We start from the raw sequence: 24,055 nt of genomic DNA, 5'->3' as shown, positions 1-24,055 counted from the left end.
GCTAAAATTTCTCTGTCTCTGCCTATATCAGTGATACCTTACGTCCTCCACTTTGGAGTGCTGACCCCATTCATTTGGAGTTGGTGTCTTCCATGTGACTACCCTTAAGCTTTGTGCTCAAATAAACTATCCTTAAATATATTTTCTGAATCTCTTTATTTAAGGTTAACCATGTGCTAACCTAAATAATTCACAGGATTTGTTTTTTATCCTCCTTTTTTCGTAACCCATCTGCCTGGTTCAAGGCACATAGATTAAGAAGGAAAATGGAAATGGGACTAATATCCCAGGCTTCACTGTCCCTCTTTGGGCTCTGGGGAGGAGACTCCCAAAAGTCTAGACATGTTTACCCACATGCTGTGTGTGGTTTCTGATAATGAAATGATCATGGCTTTTCCTGAACCATGACTTAACTTTGTGAATCCACAACTCTCTCTTCCCCGGGAGATCCAAAAAGATAGGGTAGGATGTAAAGACTTCAATCTGTTCAAATGGATATGAGAACCCCTGGCTCTCCTTAAAATAAGTAGCATGGATTTTATCTCTCTCCCTTACTTCCTCATAAACATTCTGAATGAGAAAAGTTCAAACCATTATTTGTTCAATTACTTAATCTACTTTGGGACACAAGCTTCATAAATTAAAATATTCTTCTATCTGTTCCCCTTGATCAGCGAACATAAAGTTATCTTTTGACTCATATTTAAAATGTTCAGTACTACAACACTTAACAATAGTATGGAGGGAAAAAAATGCCAACTTAAGTTTGCACTTGCTTCACCATTCCTATCCCAACCCCCGTGTTTAGAAAATCAAAAAGAACACTTGGAGAAATAACCTCAGTGAGGTCAAAATCCAGAGGAGTCTCCAGGATGTCTTGTTCCTAAGACAGACAGAAGGAGGTACAAATATAGGATTGCAGACTTGTCCACTTCATTTGTTCTTTATTTGTGTGCATGTGTGTTGGCAGCGCAATTGAGAATGCTTTCATTTTGGGTGGTATACTAGAAGGCATTAAAAAACAAAATGAGAAGTAGGAATTGAACAATGTGAACGCATGGACACAGGGAGGGGAACCTCACACACCGGGGCCTGTTGGTATGTGGGGGGCTCGGGGAGGGATAGCATTAGGAGAAATACCTAATGTAGGTGACAGGTCGGGGAGGGATAGCATTAGGAGAAATACCTAATGTAGGTGACAGGTTGATGGGTACAGCAAACCGCCATGGCACGTGTATACCTATGTAATAAAACTGCACATTCTGCACATGCACCCCAGAACTTAAAGTATAATTTTAAAAAATTAATTAATTTATAAAAACAAAATAAGTCCAGGTGCAATGGCTCCTGTCTGCAATCCCACCACGTTGGGAGGCTGAGGCAGGCGAATCACCTAGGTCAGGAGTTCAAGACCACGCTGGTCAACAGGATGAAACCCTGTCTTTACTAAAAATACAAAAATTAGCCGGGTGTGGTGGCATGCACCTGTAATCCCAGCTACTTGAGAGACTGAGGCAGGAGAATCACTTGAACCTAGGGGTTGGAGATTGCACCATTGCACAAGATCACACCATTGCACTCCAGCCTGGGCAACAAGAGTGAAACTCTATCTCAATAATAATAATAATAATAATAATAATAATATAACCAAAATGATATTGAAGTCATTAATAATTACAACATAATAGCTACTATAATGTAACAATGTGTCAAGTGTCTTCAAAAGGACCCACTGTTTTCTCACTATTCATTTGATCTCCATTTGGCACTGTTTTGTTCTTTGAATAAAGCTTTATGCCGCCAGGTTTTCCTACATATTTATAAAACAAAGTTCTCAGCTATACCAATAACCATGACTGTTATTTCATGTTGCTTCATTCCTTCATGTATAGTACTATCAAGTTTGACCCTACTCTCACTATGACTAGTTTTGCCCAACCATCTATTACAACAGAGAGCCTCAGGTGAAGTAAAATAAATGTTATAAATTCTTCAAAATTTATGGCACACTTTGAGCAGTTTGAGATATACTAATTGAGAATTGCTAACTTTAACATTTTAAGTATCAATTAAGTGTTCAATTCTTTTTGATCAGCTTGGATTGCCTTTGGTTCTAGTTATGAATCATTTTCTTTCTTCTTTCTTTCTTTCTTTCTTTCTCTTTCTTCCTTTTTTCTTTCTTTCTTTCTCTTTCTTCCTTTTTTCTTTCTTTCTTTCTCTTTCTTTTCTTTCTTTCTCTCTCACTCTCTCTTTCTCTCTCTCTCTCTCTTTCTCTCTCTCTCTCTTTCTCTCTCTCTTTTTTCTTTCTTACTGACAAGGTCTTGCTTTGTTGCCCAGGCTGGAGTGCAGTGGCATGATCAATACTCACTACAGCCTCAACCTCCCCAGCTCAAGCAGTCTTCCTGCCTCAACCTCCCCAGCTCAAGCAATCTTCCTGCCTCAGCCTCCTGAGTAGCGAGGACTACAGGAATGTGCCACCATGCCTGGCTTTTTAATAAAATTTTTGTAGAGACAGGGTCTCACTATGTTGCCCAGGCTTCTCTCGAACTCCTGAGCTCAAGCAATCCTCCTGTCTCAGCCCCCCAATATGCTGGGATTACAGGCATGAGCCACTGTGAATGGCCTACTTTAATGAATCTTACTGATAAAAGCCCATCCATGCATCCATACACTAATACTTACAAGGCATAGAAATACATACAACAGGACTACATACACACATACATATGTATATATATGACAGCTTCCCTGCACTCAAGAAGCTTGTGTTGTCTTTTAAATGTATAGGAAAAACTGTAATTCATCTTTGATTTATATAAAAATATGTCATAAGGTAATAAAGAAGAGAAAGCCCACCCAACTGAGAAGGCATGGAAGAGAAAATAACAAAGTCCCAAGAATGTGCAATTTGGGAAGGTGACAGATAGTTCTTTGACAAGTGGAAAATGTCCCTCTGAATTCTGTAACAGTGTAATCTCTGGAAGTAGTAATTTAATTGGATAGTTGACCTGCGTCTTTGGAACCTAATATTCCTTATTTTTTGCCTCTAGATACCGACTCATTGGTTCCTCGTCCGCCACATGCATCATCTCAGGCAATACTGTCATTTGGGATAATGAAACACCTATTTGTGAGAGTGAGTTGAAATATCCCTTCCTATTTCTTTTACTGATACATTCTAATTTTTCTCTGGAATAATAAAAACCTTAACCGAATTCCTTCTGTGCAATCTGTCCTTCACATGGCTGAAGACAGCGGTAATGTTCTCGAATATTCCTACGGCGTTCCTGGCAACCCTTTCCTTAAGTTCTTCCTTATCCTGGGATGTGTCTTTTCTAATTCTGGGGGCTTAAATACATAAAAGCCATCAAACTTGATTCTACTTCAATAAATTTGAAATTATGGTGGTTCTACCACCTCCAGTATAATAATCATCCTGCTTGGCGAATCAGTAAAGATTTTTAACATTTATGCTCTTCAAGGTTAGTGAAGCTGTGGAAGAACCTGGACTCTCACGCATCACGAGGTCAACACATCCTCTCGAAAGGCACCATGCACTATTAACCTCAGAAGTGGGCATATATTTTAACCTACTTCTTAGAATTTATACTTATGAAATAATCACACACTTTTTAAAGCAGTTTGGTATAAACTTTTCATTGCAGCATCATTTATATTAGTTAAAATGTTAAAGCAACCTAAATATTTTAAACTATGGTTTGGAAATAATCTACTAGGAGGAAAAAGATGTGTTCAAATGACCACTATAAAGAATTCCTGAAGAAACATAAAATAGCTACGCAGAATGGAAAAAAGTATATCCATACACTGGCATGGTATTCAGCCATAAAAAAATGATAGCATAAAGAAGCACTTAATGACTAGAAAGAGATGTGTTTTATGTGGAAAAAGAATCAGATGAACAGCATGTATGGCAAGATCTCATTTTATTAAAAAGTAATACACCTATGTAGTGGAGGGCCAGGCTGAGGCTCAGTGAAATATAGTGTATAACATCTTTGTCTTACTGTTCTCTTTAGATAACTTGAAGACTTTACTTTTCTTCTTGGTATTTAAAAATGTTGTTCCTTTTACTAGAAAGTTTATGAGCTTCAGAATCTAAATTTACAAATGACATTGGTCACACATTTGTCTCTGTTTATCCACTTTAAGGAACAGTTTTGCTGTTTTGTAAAACAAATTGGGAAACCTTCCATGTTATTTGAAATCTATAATAAGATAACATGGAATTGGAATAGGAATTTTCTTGGAAATATGAAAAAATAGTAAAATAGAGAAAACAAAAAATATAATAATACACCTATACCTATATCTATGTTTTTATCTCTGTTTCTAGTTCTGTAAACTCTCTATATCTAAATCTTGGTAAATGACTTCAAGTCTTCTTGGAGAAGCCTAGGGGAAGATTTACAATACATGCTTTTGACTGTGTAGCAGGTGCTTCCTCAAAAGAATCCAGTCTCCCATCCATTCGTGCTGCTCTGGGTCTATAAACTGTTCAAGTCTAGGAATTGTTGATGAACAATGAACTTCTTTTACAATAATTCAAGTCAGACTTCTATTCACTTGACCTAAATCTCTTCTGCTTATACAAATCAAATAACACTTTAGTCGGCTATCCATCTACTTCAGTTTTAGAGACTCCATGATCAATTAGCCCAGTAACAATATTCTCTTCAGTCAAATCATTCTGATTGCTGTTTCGGCTCTAATATCCATTACAAGAACCCCCATTGTCTCTGGCAATTAAGTGCTGCCACTTGGACTCTGCCACCCTGAGGTCCTTTGGTCCCCAAGTGAATTCAGAGAACCCAGTTCAACGGCAACACTTCCCATTGTCATTCCTGCCCTGCAGAGAATGAGCCATTGCAGAGGATGCTGAAACTCCCCATGTGAATGTATTCCTCAAGCCTCTGGTAAAAGGTCTATCTTCTGAACCCTCCACTCCTGCACTGTGCCTCACCAGCTCTATCCAAAGATAACCTTCAGAGTGGAATGGCTGTTGCTTAACTTCTGCCTCTCAAATATCAGGCTAATTTCTCATGCTGTAACCCTAGTCCAGAACCATATAGAGAAACTAAGTCTGGAAAACTTAATTCCAAATTGGCCTGGTTGACGCTATATAAAACCCCCAGATAATTATAATTTCATTTAACTCTTTGTCTTCTTTTCTTTCCTTCCCTCCTTCCCTTCTGCCTGCCTGCCTTCCTTCTTTGCTTCCTTTCTTTCTCCCTCCCTCCCTCTTTCCCTCCCTCCCTCCCTCCTTCCCTCCCTCCCTCCTTCCCTCCCTTCCTCCCTCCCTTCCTCCCTACCTTCCTTCCCTCCTTCCCTGCTTTCCTTCTTCCTTATTTTCTTTCTTCTTTATCACATGGCTAGGACCACCAGTATAACATTGAACATTGGTAGCAATAGGTGTCATCCTTGTCTTGTTCCACATCTCAAAGGGAAAGATTAAAACATTTCACCATTAATCTGGTATTTACTGTAGGCTTTTTGTAGATAATCATTTTTGAATTAAGGACATTCTCACATATTCTCCATTATTAAAAGTTTTTTGTCTTTGAATCATGTTGAAGTTTATCAAACACATCAGTTACATGTATCGATGTAATTATATCTGTTTCTCTTTTTTCTGTTAATGTAACAAACTGTTTTGAGTACATTTTTGAAAGGCAAATAATTTTGAATTTCAATTTTACATTCTTAAAATAAACCAACTTGGTCATAATATTTAATCATTTTTATATATGACAAATATGCTTTAATAGCACATTTTAGATGTTTCTATTAAAGTATAATTCATGTATCATAAAAGTTACCTTTTTTAATTACACAGTTCAGTGGTATTTAGTATATTCACAAAGTTGTATGTTATGGTCTGAATGTTCGAGTCTACCCCAGATCCACATGTCGAAATCCTTACCCCCAAGGTGATGACATTAAGGAGTGAGGCCTTTGGAAGGTGATAAGATCATGAGAGCAGAGCTGTCACGAATGGGATTAGTGTCCTAATAAGAGAGGCCCAGAAGAGCTCCTTTGCCCCTCCTGCCATGGGAGGAAATGCTGAATCTGCCAGAGAGGTTGGTCCTGAACTCCTTAGCCTCCACAACTAAAAGAAATAAATTTCTGTTGTGTACGAGCTAATCAGTTTATACTATTTCATTATAGCTGCCCAAATAGACTAAGACATTGGGCAACCAGCACCGCCAATTAATTCCAGAACACTTTCTTCATTCCATTCCTATTTTAGAGATTAGACTGTAACTTTTTTTCTTGTAATGTCCTTTTAAGATTTTGACATCAAACTTATGACAGTCTCATAAAGCCAGCTGGTAGTGTTTCATGTATTTGTTTCCTTGAAAGAGTTTATATAAAATTGGTATTCTCTCTTCTTTAAATGTTTAAAAGAATTCACCAGAAAAGCCCTGGAGTTTACTTTGTTGGGAGGTCTTTTTTTCCCAACAATTTTCCTGTACCATGTAGACTTTTTGCTGAAGTATAACATATACGCAGTAAAGTGCATACATCTTAATTATGCAGTTCAGTGGTTATTTACGAATTAAATGCATCCATGTAAATGACACTCAGATTGAGATATAGAACACTATCAGCACCCCAGAAGCCTTCCCGATGCCTTTTCCCAGTTATCTTCCCAAAGTAACCATTATTCTGATTTATTACATTAATAATTAGTTTTGCCACTTCCTAAGTTTTATAAAGGAATCAAAAAATAGGTACTCTTTTGTGTCCGGCTTCTGCTCAGTGTTATATTTGGAAGTCACTTTTGTTGCTGCATGAAGGATTGTCGGATTTTTTTTATTGTTATGTTGTATTTCATTGATGATCTTGAGTACCTTTTCATATGTTTGTGAAGTGCCTATTCCAAACTTCTGGCTGTTATTGACTAGTTTGTCTATCATTTTATTGTTTTGTAGAAGTTATTTAAATATTCTCATGTTTTCTAATAAATGGAACACAAATGTTGTCTTTCAGACTATGGCTTTTCTTTTTCTTTTTCCATTCTTAATGATGTCTTTTGTTGTAGGAAGTTCTACATTTTAATAATATTCAATTTACGGGTCTTTTTTCCAAGTTACTGCTTTTTCTATTCTACTTAGGCAATTGGGCCAGGTGAGGTGGCTTACGTCTATAATCCCAGCACTTTGGGAGGCCAAGGGAGGAGGATTGCTTGAAGCCAGGAGTTCAAGACCAGCCTGGGTAACAAAGCAAGACCCTGTCTCTACAAAAAATAAAATAAAATTAGCTGGGCTCAGCGGCACATGCCTATAGTCCCAGCAACTTGGGAGGCTGAGGTGGGAGGATCCCTTGAGTACAGGGGTTCAAGGCTTCAGTGAGTTACGGTGGTGCCACTGCACTCCAGCCTAGGTGACAGAGTGAGACCCTGTTTCTTATGGATAGGTAATTGATCTAATATCATTTATTAAATGTGGCACCATGGCCATAAGTCAGGTGACCTTATATGTGGCTCTCATTCCAGGGAGGTTCTGTTCCATTGGTTTATTTACCATACATTGTGTTTTTGTTTTGGTTTGGTTTTTGCCATACTATAATGTATGGCAAAAACCAAACCAAAACAAAACAAAACTGCAGCATTACATTAAGATTTTAATTACTATCACATTACATTAAGATTTGATATCTGGTGGCATATATCTTCTAACTATGTACATCTTCAAGATTTACTTGGTGATTCTTGGCACTTCGCATTACCATATGAAATTTAGAATCAGCTTGCCAATTTCCACATAAAGAATCCTACTTGAATTTGTATTGAGTTTCTGTTGACTCAGTACATCAATTTGTGGACATTAACAAATTTACAGTTTTGAAGTTTAAATTTATGAACATGATATATCCTCCCATTTTTGAAGTCTTCTCTAATTTCTTGTAATAATATTTGTTAATTTACCTTATAGAAGTCATGTACATCTTTCATTATCTTTATTACTACATATTATTTTTAAAATTTTATTCTCTATTTACTTCTTAGATATGCACCTGTTTCATCTCAGCTCCAGCAATTTTATTAAATTTACTTTTAAATTGAATAGTTTTTCTGTATTTTTTTAAATTTGCTGCATAATTTTGTCATCTATGAATCTGACAAAGTTTTTAAATCTTTTCCTTTCTTATGTCTTTTGTTTATTTCACCTGCTTTACTGCATTGGCTAGGACCTCCAGTACAACATTGAATAGAAGAGAGGATACAAGGCTTTTAATGGTCATCATAAATCGTGATGTATGCTGTAGATTTTTGTATGATATCCTTTACTAGATTAAGGAAATTCCCCTTTACTTCTAATTGCTAAAAGATTTATCATGAATGTTCATTCTAAGTGATCACTCTGCATGTATTGAGATTATCATGTTTCTTTTTCACTCTGTTAATGTAATATATTACATTGATTGATCTTTAAAGGGCAAACAAACTGAATTCCTAGAATCATCCTATGTTGCTTGTGATGTGTTGTAGATGATTATCCTATCTATGGAATGTGTGTGAGCATGTATGGTGTGTGTGTGCAGGATTGCTCATATTTTTATTGTAATGTTGTAACATTGATTTAATATTTAAAATCAGTCAAGGTAAACCTCACTTTGATCATTGTATCATCCTTTGGAAATATCGCTGGATTCAGTTTCATAATATTTTGTTTAGAAAATTTGCATTTATGTTCTCAAGAGATCTTGGGTTATAATTTGGTTTTATTTTAATGTCCTTATCAGGTTTGGGCATCAAGATTATGTTGGGCTAGTAAAATGTGTTAAAAATTGTTTATTTTTTTTCTAGTCTCTGGAATAATTTGTGTAACATTAATATTATTTTTCCTTATATGTTTGGAAGAAGTCAGCAGTGAAGCAATCCAGACCTGAGGGTTTGTTGTTGTTGTTGTTGTTGTTGTTGTTAGGTTTTCAATTAGTGATCCAATTTCTTCAATAGCTGTAAAACTATTATTTTATATCATATTGAATTAGTTTGGGTAAGCTATATTTTTCAAAGAATTTACTCATTTTATTTAAATTTTCTAGATTATTAGCATAATGCTGTTTGTTATATCCTCATATTAGAAAATCCTTTGGATGTCTGTGATTCTGTAGTGATTTCCCTATGGTAATTGATTTCTGATATTTGTAATATCTCTTTGCTTCTTTTTCCTTAATTAGTTTTACTGGGGTTTTATCAATTTTACTAAGCTTTTCACATAAACTACTTTAAAGTTTCTTGTTTTTACTTTAATGTATGACTATTTTCTCTTTTACTGATTTCTGCTTATTTTCTTTCTTCTGCTTTCTTAAGCTTTGTTTACTCCCCCACTCCTAAATTCTTGATATTGATTAATTTGTTTTCAACCTTTATTTTTCTAATATATACATTTAACCTATACATTTTTCTCTAAAACTATTTTACTTCCCACAATCTTTATATTTTTATTATCATTGTACATAAAAGTTTTCTAATTTACCTTCTGATGTCTTCTTTGACCCATAGGCTATTTAGAAGGGCATTGCTTAACTTCTAAATATTTGGAGATCTTCTAGTTATCATTCTTTCATTAATTTAATCATTTGAGACAAGGTTTATGGCCCAGAATATGGACCATTTTGGTAAAAGTTTATGTATGCACTTGAAAAGACTGAACATTTATTTTGTTTCATTTTCTAGAAATGTCATTTAGGAAAATGTGGTTTAGAACAGTCTTTTTTTTCCCCCTCCACTTGTTCTTTCAGTTATAGAGAGACATGTGTAAAATATCTGTATTAGTTTCCCAGGGCTGCTGTAACAAATTACTACAAACTTGGTGGCTTCAAAGAAGAAAAATTTACTCTCTTAACACTTTGGAGGCCAGAAATCCAGTTAAGATGTCAGTAGGATTGCTTCCATCTGCAAGCTATTCTGTGCCTCTCTCCAGACTTCCTTCCAGTGGCTGCTGGCAATCTTTGATGTTCCTTGGCTTGCAGATGCATCATTTCCTTCTTGGCCTCCATCTTCAAGTCGCCTTCTCCTCTGTGTGTTTCCTTTGCTCTTCTGTCTCCTGTAAAGATACTGGGCTTTGTTAGGATTTAGAGGCGACCGTGGCAATCTAGGATGGTCTCAACTCAAGATCATTAACTTGATTGTATCTACAAAGACTCTCCAAACTGGGTCATGTTTCACAGGTTTCAGAGATTAGGACATAGATATTTTTTAAGGAGGACAGTGGTTATTCAACCCATTACAATACCAAACTATGACTATGAATCTGCCTGTCTTTCTTCTTTGTTCTAGCAATCTTTACTTTATGTATTTTAAACATGTTATTAAACACATGAAATTTTTGGTTTATTCTATCTTTCTGCTGAATTGACTATTTTATCATAATGAAATGTCTCTCTTTACCTCTTATAATACTTCTTGCCTTAAAATCTATTTTGTACATTAATATAGCTATACAGGCTTTCTTTCTTACTTTCTTTGTCTTATATTTAAAGCTTGTCTCTTGTAAACATCATATAGTAAAGTTTTGTTGTTTTATTCAGCCTTCGTTGTTCATTAGTGTTTGAAACATTTAAATTTAATAATAAAAATTAAAGTTAAAATTAAAAATACATAAATAAATAAATTTAATCTAGTTACTGATAAGTCTAACTCTTGGTTATTTGTTTTCTATTTGTTTCATGTGTTTGTTCTTTTATTTCTCATTTCTCACATTTTTGAATTCATCAAGTATTTTTATTATTCTATTTTCCCCAGTAGCTTTTAAGTTATATTTCATTTTTTATTCTTAAATGACTACTCTAGAGATAGACATCCTTGATTTACTATAGTCTACTAAAATTGTGCTTTTACCTTTCTCCAAACAATGCAAGTACCCAAACTATTAATATTTAATTCCATTTGTGTCCTCTCCCTCTTTTTGTATTGTTGTCATACATTTTCCAGAAAGAAAAGCTTCAGCTGAATTAAATTTAACAGAGTTTAATTCAGTAACCAACGATTCACAAATCAGGCAGCCTCCCGAGCCACAGTAGGCCAGAGACTCCAGTCCAGCTGCGTGGTGGAAGAGGATTTATGAACAGAAAAAGGAAAGTGACGCACAGAAAACAGAAGTGAGGTACAGAAACAGTCGGATTGGTTATAGCTCAGCATTTGCCTTATTTGAAGATAGTTCAAACAGTTGGCCACATTTGATTGGCCAAAACTCGATGATTGGCATAAGAGTAGTCTATGGTCTGTTTACATCTTCAGTTGTTACAGTTCGCAGTGCACAGAGAAACCTTGAGGCTGAGCTTAAACTATGTAAGGCTTTAGGCTACACTTGATTTAACAATTTACATATATTCTATATTTCAAAGACATAATTATTGTTGTTGTCTTTATAAAAACAGTCTCTATTTATATTTACACGGTAGTGAATTCTTATAATTTTTATGTTGCCTCAGCATCCATTTAGAATATGTTTAGCTTTCTCATGCCAGAAGCAGAGCTTAGTCACCCTTATTGCCCTTTCTAGTTCTGTACCTCCTCCCAGTTTTCAACGTGGTCGAGCCAGATATCTGCCTTATAAAACTGCCTTCTGGTGACCACCTCTCTATGGGACAGCTAGATAAAACCTACTTGACTGGCATCCCTGACCTCTGTGCCCTGCATGGACTTCGCAGATATGCTGCCATGACCACCTCTCAGTCGCAGCATGCCTTCCTGGAACATGTGCCTGCTTTCTTTAAACTCACCAGTTGGAACTCCCTATGGGAGATGCCTGCTGGGTCATACTCCGGTCGCCAATAAAGGTGTCGGCCGATGTGTCCCCTTCTCTCTTTCTCTCTCCATTCCTTGCACTGACCAACCTTTCTGTGATCTTCAGGCATGGCGTGTACCCTCAGGCTGTAATAAAATCTTTACTTCCGTCTTGTGTTTCTTCTAATCACTGTAGAGGTTCTCTCTATCATAAAGATCCTAAATGAAAACATACCCGCATATAAGCTGTTTCTAGTGTGTTTCCTTCTTACTGCAATTCTATAAATTCTATATGAAACTATTTTCCTTCAGTCTGAAAAAGTCTCTTTGGCATTTTTGTATTGTAGATCTTCTGACAACAAATTCTTTAAACATTTTTCTAATTGTGGTTCCTTCGAAGGTTATTGTCCATGTTTCCTGCTGCTTTTAAAATGGATTACACTTTAAAATAGATTTTTTTTTACAATATTACTATGTTGTATCTAGGTAAGTATTTCTTTGTATTGCTTGGGTTTATATAGGTGGTTTTTTTTTTTTTTTTTTTTTTTGAGATGGAGTTTCACTCTCGTCACACAGACTGGAGTGCAGTGGCGCGATCTTGGCTGACTGCAACCTCTACCTCCCAGAGTCAAGCAATCGTCCCACCTCCGCCACCTCAGTAGCTGGGATTACAGGCCTGTGCCACTGTGCCTGGCTAATTTTTGTATTTTTAGTAGAAACGGGGTTTCGACATGTTGGCCAGCCTGGTCTCAAACTCCTGACCTCAGGTGATCTGCCCACTTGGGCCACTCAAAGTGCTAGGATTACAGGCATGAGCCACCACGCCAGGCCTGTATAACTTTTTGAATCTGTAATCTTGCATCAGTCTTGGAAATTTCTCAGTTATTACTTCTTCAAATGTTGTTTATATCTGTTATCTCTCTCCTCTCATGACAGGACTTCACTTAAACATGCTAGGCTTTATTCTTCTATGTCTTGGTCTGTATGTTAACATACATTTAGGGGTTTTTGTGGACTAATAAATGACCACTTTTACACAGATATGTTATTGTATCAAATTTAGATTTGAGTAAATGAGTTGATAAGTTTTATATCTTTTGTATGTTGTGAAATGTTGAAACTACATTTGGAAGCATATGTTACTTAAAAGTTCAATAGAACTTATTTTTTTTATTCTTCTTACATGTTTCTTGGGTAATTCTAGCTTTCTACGTTTTTTTGAATGAATATTGGCAATTTATATTTCCATTTATATCATTTAGATTTTCAAAATATTTAACCCCCAGTAGTCTACAGTTTTATAAATATTCTCATATCCATAACAATGTTTAAATTCCTTTTCCTACTGTGTATATTTGTGTCTTCTCTCTTCCCTTATAATTTATCTTTTAGTGAAGGTTTTTATATTTTGTTTTCCTAAAACAGCTAACCTCAGTTAATAACAAAAATGCAAATTAAGAAAGCAAATGGAAAAGAGTAGGAGAAAACGGTGTAAACTCTATAATACTATAATCAAAGAGCTATGTAAAATGAAAAGAATGTGGATTGAGTGAATACATGCATGCAAATATTATAGGAAATCACATAAGTAAGAAAGGCAGGACACATCATATTATGCCCACCGAAATTACAACTTTGTAAAAATGTACCTACATGTTAGCAAAGATTAAAAGCAAATAATGAATGTAAAAATAGTTACAGTTTAGTGACTCATGAGATTTTTGTCATTCATTATTTAAATTGACTGTTATGCTCTTCCTTTTCCCAGTAATTCCTTGTGGGCTACCCCCCACCATCGCCAATGGAGATTTCATTAGCACCAGCAGAGAGTATTTTCCCTACGGATCCGTGGTGACCTATCGCTGCAATCTTGGAAGCGGAAGGAAAAAGCTGTTTGAGCTCGTGGGTGAGCCTTCCATATACTGCACCAGCAAAGATGACCAAGTGGGCATCTGGAGCGGCCCGGCCCCTCAGTGCATTATACCTAACAAATGTATGCCTCCAAATGTGGAAAATGGAATATTGGTATCTGTCAACAGAAGCTTATTTTCCTTAAATGAAGTTGTGGAGTTTAGGTGTCAGCCTGGCTTTGTCATGAAAGGACCCCGCCATGTGCAATGCCAGGCCCTGAACAAATGGGAGCCAGAGTTACCAAGCTGCTCCAGGGGTGAGTCTGACTGAGGCCTAGAAGGTCCCTGCAAATGACATGAGTTGCTGTTGGATCAGGTGATCGGTATTTGTTCAGGGGGAGGGATGTGTACTGAGCAGGGTCAGGGAGCAAATTTTCTAGATAGTGAAAGTGAAATTCAGAAGGTGTGTGTACATATACATGTTCTGAAATTGAGAAGCAAAGCTCAACCTGGGCAAGGAATATGATGTTTCTTTGGGGTTCTTATAGACAGATCTGTCAATTACTTTTGAGTATAACAATTGTTGATACAAAATGAGTGATTCCTCTGGCCAGGCACTATGATACAGGCTACATGTGAATTTTAATCCTTAAAACAAAGTTATTAGGTAGTTACCAGTTGTTCTATGTTTGTCTGTTTTGTTTTGCCTGAGATACTGTCTTGCTCTGTCACTCGGGTTGGGCTGCAGTGGTGTGATCATGGCTTACTTCAACCTCTGCCTCCCTGGGTCAAGCAATTCTCCTGCCTGAGCCTCCCACATAGCTAGGACTATCGGTGCATGCCACCATGCCTGGTTAATATTTTTATGTTTTTTTTGTACAGATAGAGTCTCACCATGTTGCCCAGGGTGGTCTCAAACTCCTCAACTCAAGCAATCCACCCATCTTGGCCTCCCAAAGTGCTGGAGATTAGTATTTGTTCAGGGGAGGGATGTGTGGTGAGGAGGGTGGGAAAGTAATTTTGGGGGGAAGAAGCATGAAATTAAGAATCGGGAGTGTGCATGCACCCAGCATATGTGTCTTCATTTTAAAAAGCAAGACCTTAATTAGCCAGAAAAAAAGCTATTTTGGACTCACCTATTAATCAGTTCTCAGGGCAAAGTACCAGCTCCAATCTCTCTCAATTATATTGAAAAATTATATGGACTTTATAGTCAGCTGTGCCCTAAGCGCTTTATATACATTATCTCATTTATTGTTTACAACAACACTGGCTTATTTAAGGCCTTGTGTTTTTGATGGCTCATCTTGTCTACTGATGCCACAATAGCTGGCTTAGCAGCTGAGTGGGAGGTGTTATGGCTGATACATAGGGACAGAGAAAGAGCTTACCATTCTTCTACCAACCCATGTTAGCCTTGTGCAACCACTGAACTGGGAAGACAAACAGATAAAGGGATATAAGGACGGATGTATTGAGGTAGGAGATTGGCAGGGCTTGTGTTCTGGTCACAATCCTGCTGACCAAAACAGAATCTGTCCTAGATAGGATGAAGTGAAAAAGACAGCAGGAACAGGCAGATGGCGATGAAAGCAATCGCTAGCTGCCCTCATATTCCCATCAGCACCATGACATTTTATAAATGCCATGGCAACGACCTGGAAGTTACCACCCCTTTCCAGGAAAGTTCTAAATAACACCCCCCTCAATTTGCATTGATATGCCCCTTAACTTACATGTAACTGGCCGGGCATGGTGGCTTAAGCCTGTAATCCCAGCACTTTGGGAGGCCGAGATGGGCAGATCACCTAAGGTCAGGAGTTCAAGACCAACCTGCCCAACATGGTGAAACCCTGTCTCTAATAAAAATATAAAAATTACCTGGGTGAGGTGGCTCACGCCTGAAATCTCATTAGGCTGAGGCAGGAGAATCACTTGAACCTGGGACACAGAGGTTGCAGTGAGCCAAGATCACACGACTGTGCTCCAGCCTGGGTGATAGAGTGAGATATCACCTCAAAAACAACAACAACAACAACAACAAAAAACGCACACACACAAAACAGAAAGCAGTTGTTTACTATGGCCGATGATCTGGAGCAGCATCCTCAAGGCTGGCTGAGTAATTGGCTGCCCACGTGGCGCCCCACTTCCATGTCTCAGCTGAAGAATGTGGAAGCCAGAATCCTCCAGTGTCTCCAGAATAAGTTCCTGGCCAGATATGTATCCCTCCCAAACCAGAATAAGATCTGGACAGTGACTGTGAGCCCCGAGCAAAAGGACCACACCCCCCTGGTGATGGTGCACGGTTTTGGGGGCGGTGTGGGCCTCTGGGTCCTCAACATGGACTCACTGAGTGCCCGCTGCACACTGCACACCTTCCATCTGCTTGACTTCGGGCGATGCTCAAGGCCAGCATTCCCGAGGGACCCGGAGGGGGCTGAGGATGAGTTTGTGACATCGATAGAGACGTGGCAGGAGACCATGGGGATTCCCAGCATGACCCTCCTGGGGCACAGTTTGGGAGGATTCCTGGCCACTTCTTACTCAATCAAGTACCCTGATAGAGTTAAACACCTCATCCTGGTGGACTCATGGGGCTTTCCCCTCTGACCAACTAACCCCAGTGAGATCCGTGCACCCCCAACCTGGGTCAAAGCTGTGGCATCTGTCCTAGGACGTTCCAATCCATTGGCTGTTCTTCGAGTAGCTGGGCCCTGGGGGCCTGGCCTGGTGCAGCGATTCTCGCCGGATTCAAACGCAAGTTTGTAGACTTCTTTGAAGATGATACCATATCAGAGTATATCTATCACTGCAATGCACAGAATCCCAGTGGTGAGACGGTATTCAAAGCCATGATGGAGTCCTTTGGCTGGGCCCAGCACCCTATGCTGGAGCGAATTCACTTGATTTGAAAAGGTGTGCCCATCACCATGATCTATGGGTCCAACACCTGGATAGATACCAGTACGGGAAAAAAGGTGAAGATGCAGCGGCCGGATTCCTATGTCGGAGACATGGAGATTGAGGGTGCATCTCACCACGTCTATGCTGACCAGCCACACATCTTCAATGCTGTGGTGGTAAAGATCTGCGACTCAGTTGATTGAGTCGCTCTCTGAAGAGGAAGAGGAGAAAGCCAGAGAGTCACTCTTGCCTCCCTGTCTGCTTACTCACCCACTCTGTCCTTTCCTCACCAACTAACATGTGCCAGCCAGGCAGAGTCTTAGGCTGTTCCCAGAACAGGACCACAGTGAAAAGAACACTCTTGATCCCACACTAAAGGCTGAAGGCAGAAGCCACAAGAGGCCTTCAGTGCCACCCCTGGGGAAGAACATAAAGGGTTACACAATGTCACCCATCCACTTCTTGCCAAGTGTTACCCAGATGGTGGAGGATGTGAAGGGATTGCACCGAGCCACATTCGCTCTCTCTGTGGCCTTTCTTCCTCTGGGCAAAGAAGGGCTTCCAGTGGCCTTTCCTAGCTCTGCAGTGTTTGTGGGATAGGTTCCCTGCAAGAACACCTTCCTCCTCCATGCCCCACTTCCCATACCAGTTCCATCCAGGGTCTGGTTAACCGCCAAGAGCAGGTCCTAGAGTTCCCTTCACCTGCAGAGTCCTTTTCATGACCTAGAAGGTCTTATTCAAAGCTCTCATTGACAGAGGAGGAAACAGGCCAAGGCAGGACATGGCTGGACCATGGTGATACAGCTCTGTGTGATTCAAGTTCTGGCTAGAGCCCAGGTCTGCCAACACCCTGTGCTTGTTGCACACTTGATTTGCTAAGGCTCCAGACAGGCACCGTTGCCATGGGGCTGGTCCTGGTCACTGGCTGAGGAAAAGCCCTTCCCTGCCCCACATTCTAGCCCCACTATGTGGGGGTGCTGTTGTCCCACCTGTGTCTCATCCCTGGCTGCCTAAGCTAGGGACACTCAAGTGCTTCCTTCCTTGCCCCATCTTCCTCCTAACTGGAAGCCTCTGAGCCTCCCCTGTGCCTTAAGCCCCGAAGCCCCACATGTAGTATAGAGCAAAGGTGGAAGAAAGGGTAGAAAGGCCCTTCAGCCCCAGGGCTATGTCTGGGTTCTCCATGCCCATCAGTCTCGCAGTTTCTCTACCTGGCCCCAGAGCTGAGGCCATCTGCAAGCCCCTACCCATGGCCCAATGGGGAGCCTCCAGCCACCAGTTCCCTGTCCTTGCCAGCCACTGAGTGGTTCCCACTGCATGACCCTCTATCCCTCCCATCTGTCCCCATGGTTTCCAGCTCAATCCACCCCGACCCACCTGTCAGCCCTCTCCCAGGGAGCTGTTTCAGGGATTCTGGGCAGTAGGCTGGGCCTGGCCTCAGAACCTGGCAGCTCCCGCCTGCTCCTTCATTTTTGTAAAACCAACCCTGTCACCAGAATGGTATTAACTCCTGGTGCTTTGTACTACTGGTCCAGCTGCCCTGGGCTCCTTTTCTATATTAATAAACAAATGAGTTAAAAAAAAATTTACATGTAATTGAAGCGGGCTTACAGGAGTATAAATACAGTTGGCTGCCAGGAGCTCATATGTTGCTGACTCTGGGTGTACTGCCTGTGAGTTAGCCCTGCTCTGCAGGGGCAGTGCCTTTCTAAAAGATTGCTGTCTGGCACCACTGGCTCATCCTTGAATTCTGTCCTGGGTGAGGCAAGAACCCTTCCAGAGTAAGCCCCAATTTAGGGTCATGCCTGTCCTGAAACAGTATGACTGCACTTTAGTCATAGGTGTGCTATCAGAGAAATGGGAGGAAATCTATAAAACAGACTTGGTCTCAGGTGACAGTCTCATTACCTGAATAACAATGGTACAAATCGGGATTACCTTCATAGGAAATATGTAGATGGAGAATCCACCAATACTAATAACTCCACATTGGATAGCCAGAGCTAGGAGAAAATACCTCATACCCTGTAGATTTACAAGTGAGTTTGGGGCCTTGTGCTAGGGAGAATTGGGTTCTATATCTCTACCTTTTACTAGCTATGAGGCCTTCAGCAAGCATAGGGTATAGCAAAAGAAATTCCCCCGTAAGTAACAAGTGCTCTGGAACTGTCCTTTCCACAGTGTGTCAGCCGCCTCCAGAAATCCTGCATGGTGAGCACACTCCAAGCCATCAGGACTTTTCACCTGGGCAGGAAGTGTTCTACAGCTGTGAGCCCGGCTATGACCTCAGAGGGGCTGCGTCTCTGCACTGCACGCCCCAGGGAGACTGGAACCCTGAAGCCCCCATATGTACAGGTGCCTTGACTCTCTGGCTTCCAGATTGCTGTTTCCCCCTCACATGGAGGTCTTACTCCTGCTGTTTTATTTTTCTTCTAGTGAAATCCTGTGATGACTTCCTGGGCCAACTTCCTCATGGCCGTGTGCTGTTTCCACTCAATCTCCAGCTTGGAGCAAAGGTGTCCTTTGTTTGCGATGAAGGGTGAGTGTGACCCAGAGTTGAGACCCAGGACTCAGTGTGGAGAATCACTCCCCTGAGATCAGGGGTTAATCCAAACCAGGAGCCGACCTAGTAGATAAGAAGTACCCAGACAGATGAATTTATGGAAGGGGAGTTTTGAAATAAGGATAGGGACTAAGTGGCACCACTTTCAGAAGACAATGAGAAAATGGCACATACAGCTCAATGTCAGGTACAAACCTAAATACAGTCACTGATCTTGAGTCCACAGTTGGAACTTGAAATGAATGGGTATGTATTTATTTGGAGGCAAAAGAACATAATTTTATAAAATGTATACTAGAGAAAAAAAGATGAGTAAGACGAAAATTGTTTGCCTCATAATAAGGCAAAGGTTGTTTTAGGAAACTTAAAACCAATCAAAAGTGAAATCTGTAATAGTGTATGGATAAGTATAACCCAATTACATATCTTCATGTCAAGAATGGCCAGTGTAATTGTTTTGATGCAAGATTTTTCTCAGCCACTTTGCCAGCTGGTGACCTCTGGCCAGAAACAGCCCTGCCCAGGCCTTGCTCGGCCCAGGATCAACGCAGGAGACACCCCATCTACTCGACCCTCCCAGGCCGTGCCTGGCTTGGGCTCTGATGCAGATCCTGTGGCTGCCACGACTACATGCACAGCCTCTGGCAGGAGGGGGTGTGTAGTGAGCAAGTGTGGGTTCTGGCTGGCTGCGCCAAGCACTGGCACAGGAGCGGGCTCCGTGTGGGGATTGCGGCTGAACCAGTCATGTTGCACTGAAGGAAACGTGGTGGTGCCCAAACAGGGGTCCCCACAACCCCAAAGCCAAGAGGGGGTGTTACAGCATGCTAATAGCTCTTAGCATTTGATAATGCCTGCAGCCCAACAGATGGCGGTGTGTTAACAACTCTGTCAGTCCCATCGCCCTGCCAGGCCTGCGTCTCCAGGGCTGACTTGACCTGCTGCTGCTTCCTGTTGCATGGAATAGCTGCCCTCCCCTGGGAGAGGGCAAAGGGTCACTGTATTACAGCCTTCTTCGTACCTGCGTTTGGTGGGTCCTGAGTTCTCTTCCTGCAGCCAAGAAAAAGAAGGTTATGCTAACAATAGAAGGGTGAGGAGGGTGGAGAAGAGTTTTATTGAGTGACGAAACAGCTTCTCAGGGGAGACGAGACACGAGGGTGGACCCCAGATGAAGTCAGGGGGTCATTCTCTCAGTGTGGCTGGTTCTGGGGCTTTTATGGACTCAGAATTGGAAGTGTGTATTAATTTGTTTGCGAGTGTGCAAAAAAGGCTAAAGCAAAGCCACCACTCAAAGGTGGGCACAACAGTGCAAAAAAACCAATTATGGAAGAGCAGGTATATGTGAAATAGATGAAGAGTGGGGATCAATCAGAGGAAAGCACACCCAATGGGAAGAGAGGTTCTCAAGCCAGTCCATGGATTTACCTGGAACTTGTAGCGAGGCTTTAAACTGTCTTCAGCTTGAAGGTCGGGTTTCATCGGGATCCGCCCCATCTGCCTAGGATTTGTCTGCCTCCTGCTTCTACCACTGTCAAGTGAGGTATTATTCGTTGTTTATGTGTATCCATTATTCTTGGTACACTATGAGTCTGGGGCGATAACTAGATTGAGCAATTAAGGAGTTATCTTTAATAATTTCCAAGGATTTTTTGGCATTTACAAAGTCCACCACCTAATAATGATTTCCAATTCCAGAACAATTTTAGATTTCAGAAGGGAAGCAGGATTCAATAGTAAGTTAGGCTTTTCAGGGTGGCAAAGACTTTTCCCCCGACCCTTCTTTGTTTGTTAGAGCACGTGGTTCAGCATGCTTCTGTGAGCCTCCTCTGGCCCATTATATTTGGAGTGGCAAGAAAAACAATGGCTGTTCTCTTTCCAGATGTTCCTGGCTTTGCTTACCAAATTGAGAGTTGTTCTGCCTCATGACCCACTAATGAGAATAAGTGGGATGTCAGAGAGCCATCAGTGAAAGATGACACCTGAAGGTTACGGCTCTTGTGCCCATGGAGAAGTCTGGTTCTGTGTTCATGCCTTCTGAAGATGATGCTGGGCTATGAAGTTTACATGGCACATCAGCTCTAATTGCTTTGCCAGTCACAGGGTACTATGGTTCTTTAGAATAAATTGGCCTTTGAGTTTCTGCCAGCTACTGAAGAATTCAGATCCCTAATGAATTTAGACTTTTAGCTGGGCCGGAACCTAAGAACCAAATGATAGTCAAAGAGGAAATGGTAGTGAGGAAGCTGAGCATCTATTAGTGAAGAAATCAAGGGAGAGATGGGAATTGCTCACACATTTGCTACCACTTTTTTTTTTTCTTTAGGTTCCGATTAAAAGGCAGGTTTGCTAGTCATTGTGTCTTGGCTGGAATGAAAGCCCTTTGGAATAGCAGTGTTCCAGTGTGTGAACGTGAGTAGAAAGAACTATGTAGTTTGGATAACTCTCCTTATTTTTGTTTTCCAGTGTGTTTACTGCATGGAATCACTTGTTGTCTGGATCTTTACTTAACTAAATTTCGGATAAAAATACTTCTTTGTTGGAAGAATTTCAAGAAGCATCTTGTAGGACTTCTCTGACATTTGTTACTAATCTGTAAATCACTTAGTTTAATGACAGTGTTTAATGTTGTGTGGAATGTGTGGCAAGAAACTAGATGACATAAAGGTGCAGCACGTTTTAGTTAGTCATTTATTTTTAGTTTTCTTATAAGGAGTAATCTTTCTTAATTTTTTTTTCCTTTTTGAGATAGTTACCTAGGACAGACTGCAGTGGTGCAATCACAGCTCACTGCAGTTTCAATGGCCTGGGCTCTAGTGACCCTCCCACTTCAGCCTCCCAGTAGTTGGGACTGAAGGTGCATGCCACCACACCTGGCTAATTTTTTATTTTTTGTAGAGATGGAGTCTTGCCATATTGCCCAGGCTGATCTCAAACTCCTGGGCTCAAGCTATCCTCCCACCTTCGCCTCCAAAAGTGTTAGGATTACAAGTGTGAGCCACCATGCCCAGCCAAATTTTTATGTTCTTTTATCCCCTCGCATATCATAAACAGTTTAGTCAGCTTGTTTTTTAGCCGGCAGTATTTAATGACATAGGGCTTCCCATGTGCTAGGACTTTCCATGTGTAGAAAAAGCAATGAAGAGTAAAAGAATAGTGAAGACACCTCCCTACTTTCCTGGAGTGTATTTTCTTGTTGGGAAGCAGACTAAGAATGATAAAATAAGTAATCAAAATTCTAAAAATTGTAATATATAAAATGATAGTTAAATAGGGATGTTATGGAGAAAATAAAACAGAGTTATATGATAAATTAGTACAGGGGAAGGAGCTGAGATGATGAATCAGTGTCTGAAATGATGAGGGGTCCTAAGTTTCCAAACCATCTGCTTAAATAAAGTATGTCCAAATTCAGAAAGAATTCAGAAACTCTTAGATAAGAGTATATGTTTGACATACTAAGACATTACTGATTTACCCTATTCTGTCTATTAAAGCAAGGCAAGAATTTTTTAAACCTTTTTTTTCTTATTGGAAAATGTTTAATTTGCATTGTGTTAAAATAACTTACAGAAATCAATTCGGATATTTTATGGTGAGTATTACGCTGAAGAACAGTGAATACCTGAGGAAACTCAAGTATCCAACAAACTCAACCTTACAGAGACATATAAAGCTGGAAATAAATATATAAACAAACTTAGGAAAACACAAACAGGTAAAATTCAAGCATAAGAAGTCAATCATTGTTTGATGTACTAAGTCTTTTTTATACATATAATTCTGATAAACTTGGGCATCTCTTCCTAAATTCATATCAAATTAGAAGCATCAAGTGCTTTTAGGGAAGGAACTGTTCTAAGCAGACTAAAAGGAGGAAGAAATGATGGCTAATAATTTGGAAGAAAGAAAAAAAGGCTCTTTGGCACCACTTAATCTGGGTAAAAAGAGCCTTACCAATGTAGTCTGATGACGCCATTGGAAATTTTGTGTTGGTCCTGATGATAATGGTCTTGAATCACCAAGAAACATTTACATTGCTAAAGATGATAGTTCATGATTATTAACGTTCATAGATTTCCTTGGAACTTATGGTCTCCAATGGCCAAAACTTTGTCTGTCTTGAACCTCATTGTCAACCCAGGAATCTTACTATGCCTGATTTAAAGTAGACAACCAAATGGGCGTTTTTAAAAATATAAAAAAATAATTACTTTCCAAATTCATTATGAACATAGCTACCTGGATGGTCCAAAAACACTGTCTTTGGCCTTTTGCAATAAACTGTAATTTAGGTCTCACATCACTTAGTTGCCTCTCAACAAAAGCCTTACAGATTTAAATTCTATCCACCTTAGTTATATTCTTTCTAAAAGAAAAAAAATTATACTCATAGCACAGTCACAGGTCACTAATATTTTAGTCATCTTAAGTGAAACTCTAATGGAACTTAAAGCTCTTGTTTTCTTTCTAGAAATCTTTTGCCCAAATCCTCCAGCTATCCTTAATGGGAGACACATAGGAGCTCCCCTTGGAGATATTCCCTATGGAAAAGAAGTATCTTACATATGCGACCCCCACCCAGACAGAGGGATGACCGTCAACCTCATTGGCGAGAGCACCATCCGCTGCACAAGTGACCCTCAAGGGAATGGGGTTTGGAGCAGCCCCGCCCCTCGCTGTGAACTTTCTGTTCCTGCTGGTTAGTACCTACTTCCACATATCCTAAACGGGTTCAGAATATCTAGGTGAGAGCCTCCATATTTCTATAGTGACAGTCATTTTTGCTTGTGAAAATGGCTTTGCTATGAATGTCAGAGACAGAACTACCTCCCAAGTGAATGACAAATGGGTTCTAGTAGGCACACTGTGTCTCAGTTGTTGGTATTCTGATGGTCCTTGGGGTGAGCAGTGTGGGATGGTAAGGAGAGAAGCGGGTGGACAGTGAAGAGAATTGGTGAGGTCCAGATTTTGTAGAGAATATTT

The 24,055-nt window shown here is 40.0% G+C and overlaps 1 protein-coding gene and 1 pseudogene across 2 annotated transcripts in view; both read left to right on the top strand.

The window, feature by feature from the left end:
• LOC101016492 (complement receptor type 1) overlaps positions 1 to 23,776 on the top strand; it is a gene marked incomplete at its 5' end in the record, with an annotated part of 139,806 nt that extends 116,030 nt beyond the window's left edge. Inside the window, 6 exon segments of the mRNA XM_031662253.1 lie at positions 3,051 to 3,136; positions 13,527 to 13,925; positions 18,694 to 18,867; positions 18,949 to 19,051; positions 21,396 to 21,481; positions 23,544 to 23,776. Coding sequence (XP_031518113.1) covers positions 3,051 to 3,136; positions 13,527 to 13,925; positions 18,694 to 18,867; positions 18,949 to 19,051; positions 21,396 to 21,481; positions 23,544 to 23,776 — 1,081 coding nt within the window.
• Positions 15,585 to 18,087, top strand: LOC103878153 (annotated as a pseudogene). Its single transcript, XR_004181677.1, has one exon. The product of XR_004181677.1 is annotated as a (Lyso)-N-acylphosphatidylethanolamine lipase pseudogene (transcript).
• Positions 23,777 to 24,055: the final 279 nt, after the last annotated feature.

Source organism: Papio anubis, unplaced genomic scaffold, assembly GCF_008728515.1.
Source record: "Papio anubis isolate 15944 unplaced genomic scaffold, Panubis1.0 scaffold51, whole genome shotgun sequence".
NCBI classification, from domain to species: Eukaryota; Metazoa; Chordata; class Mammalia; order Primates; family Cercopithecidae; genus Papio; species Papio anubis.
Note: the sequence above shows the minus strand (reverse complement) of the source record. Positions and strands in the feature narration are given on the sequence as shown.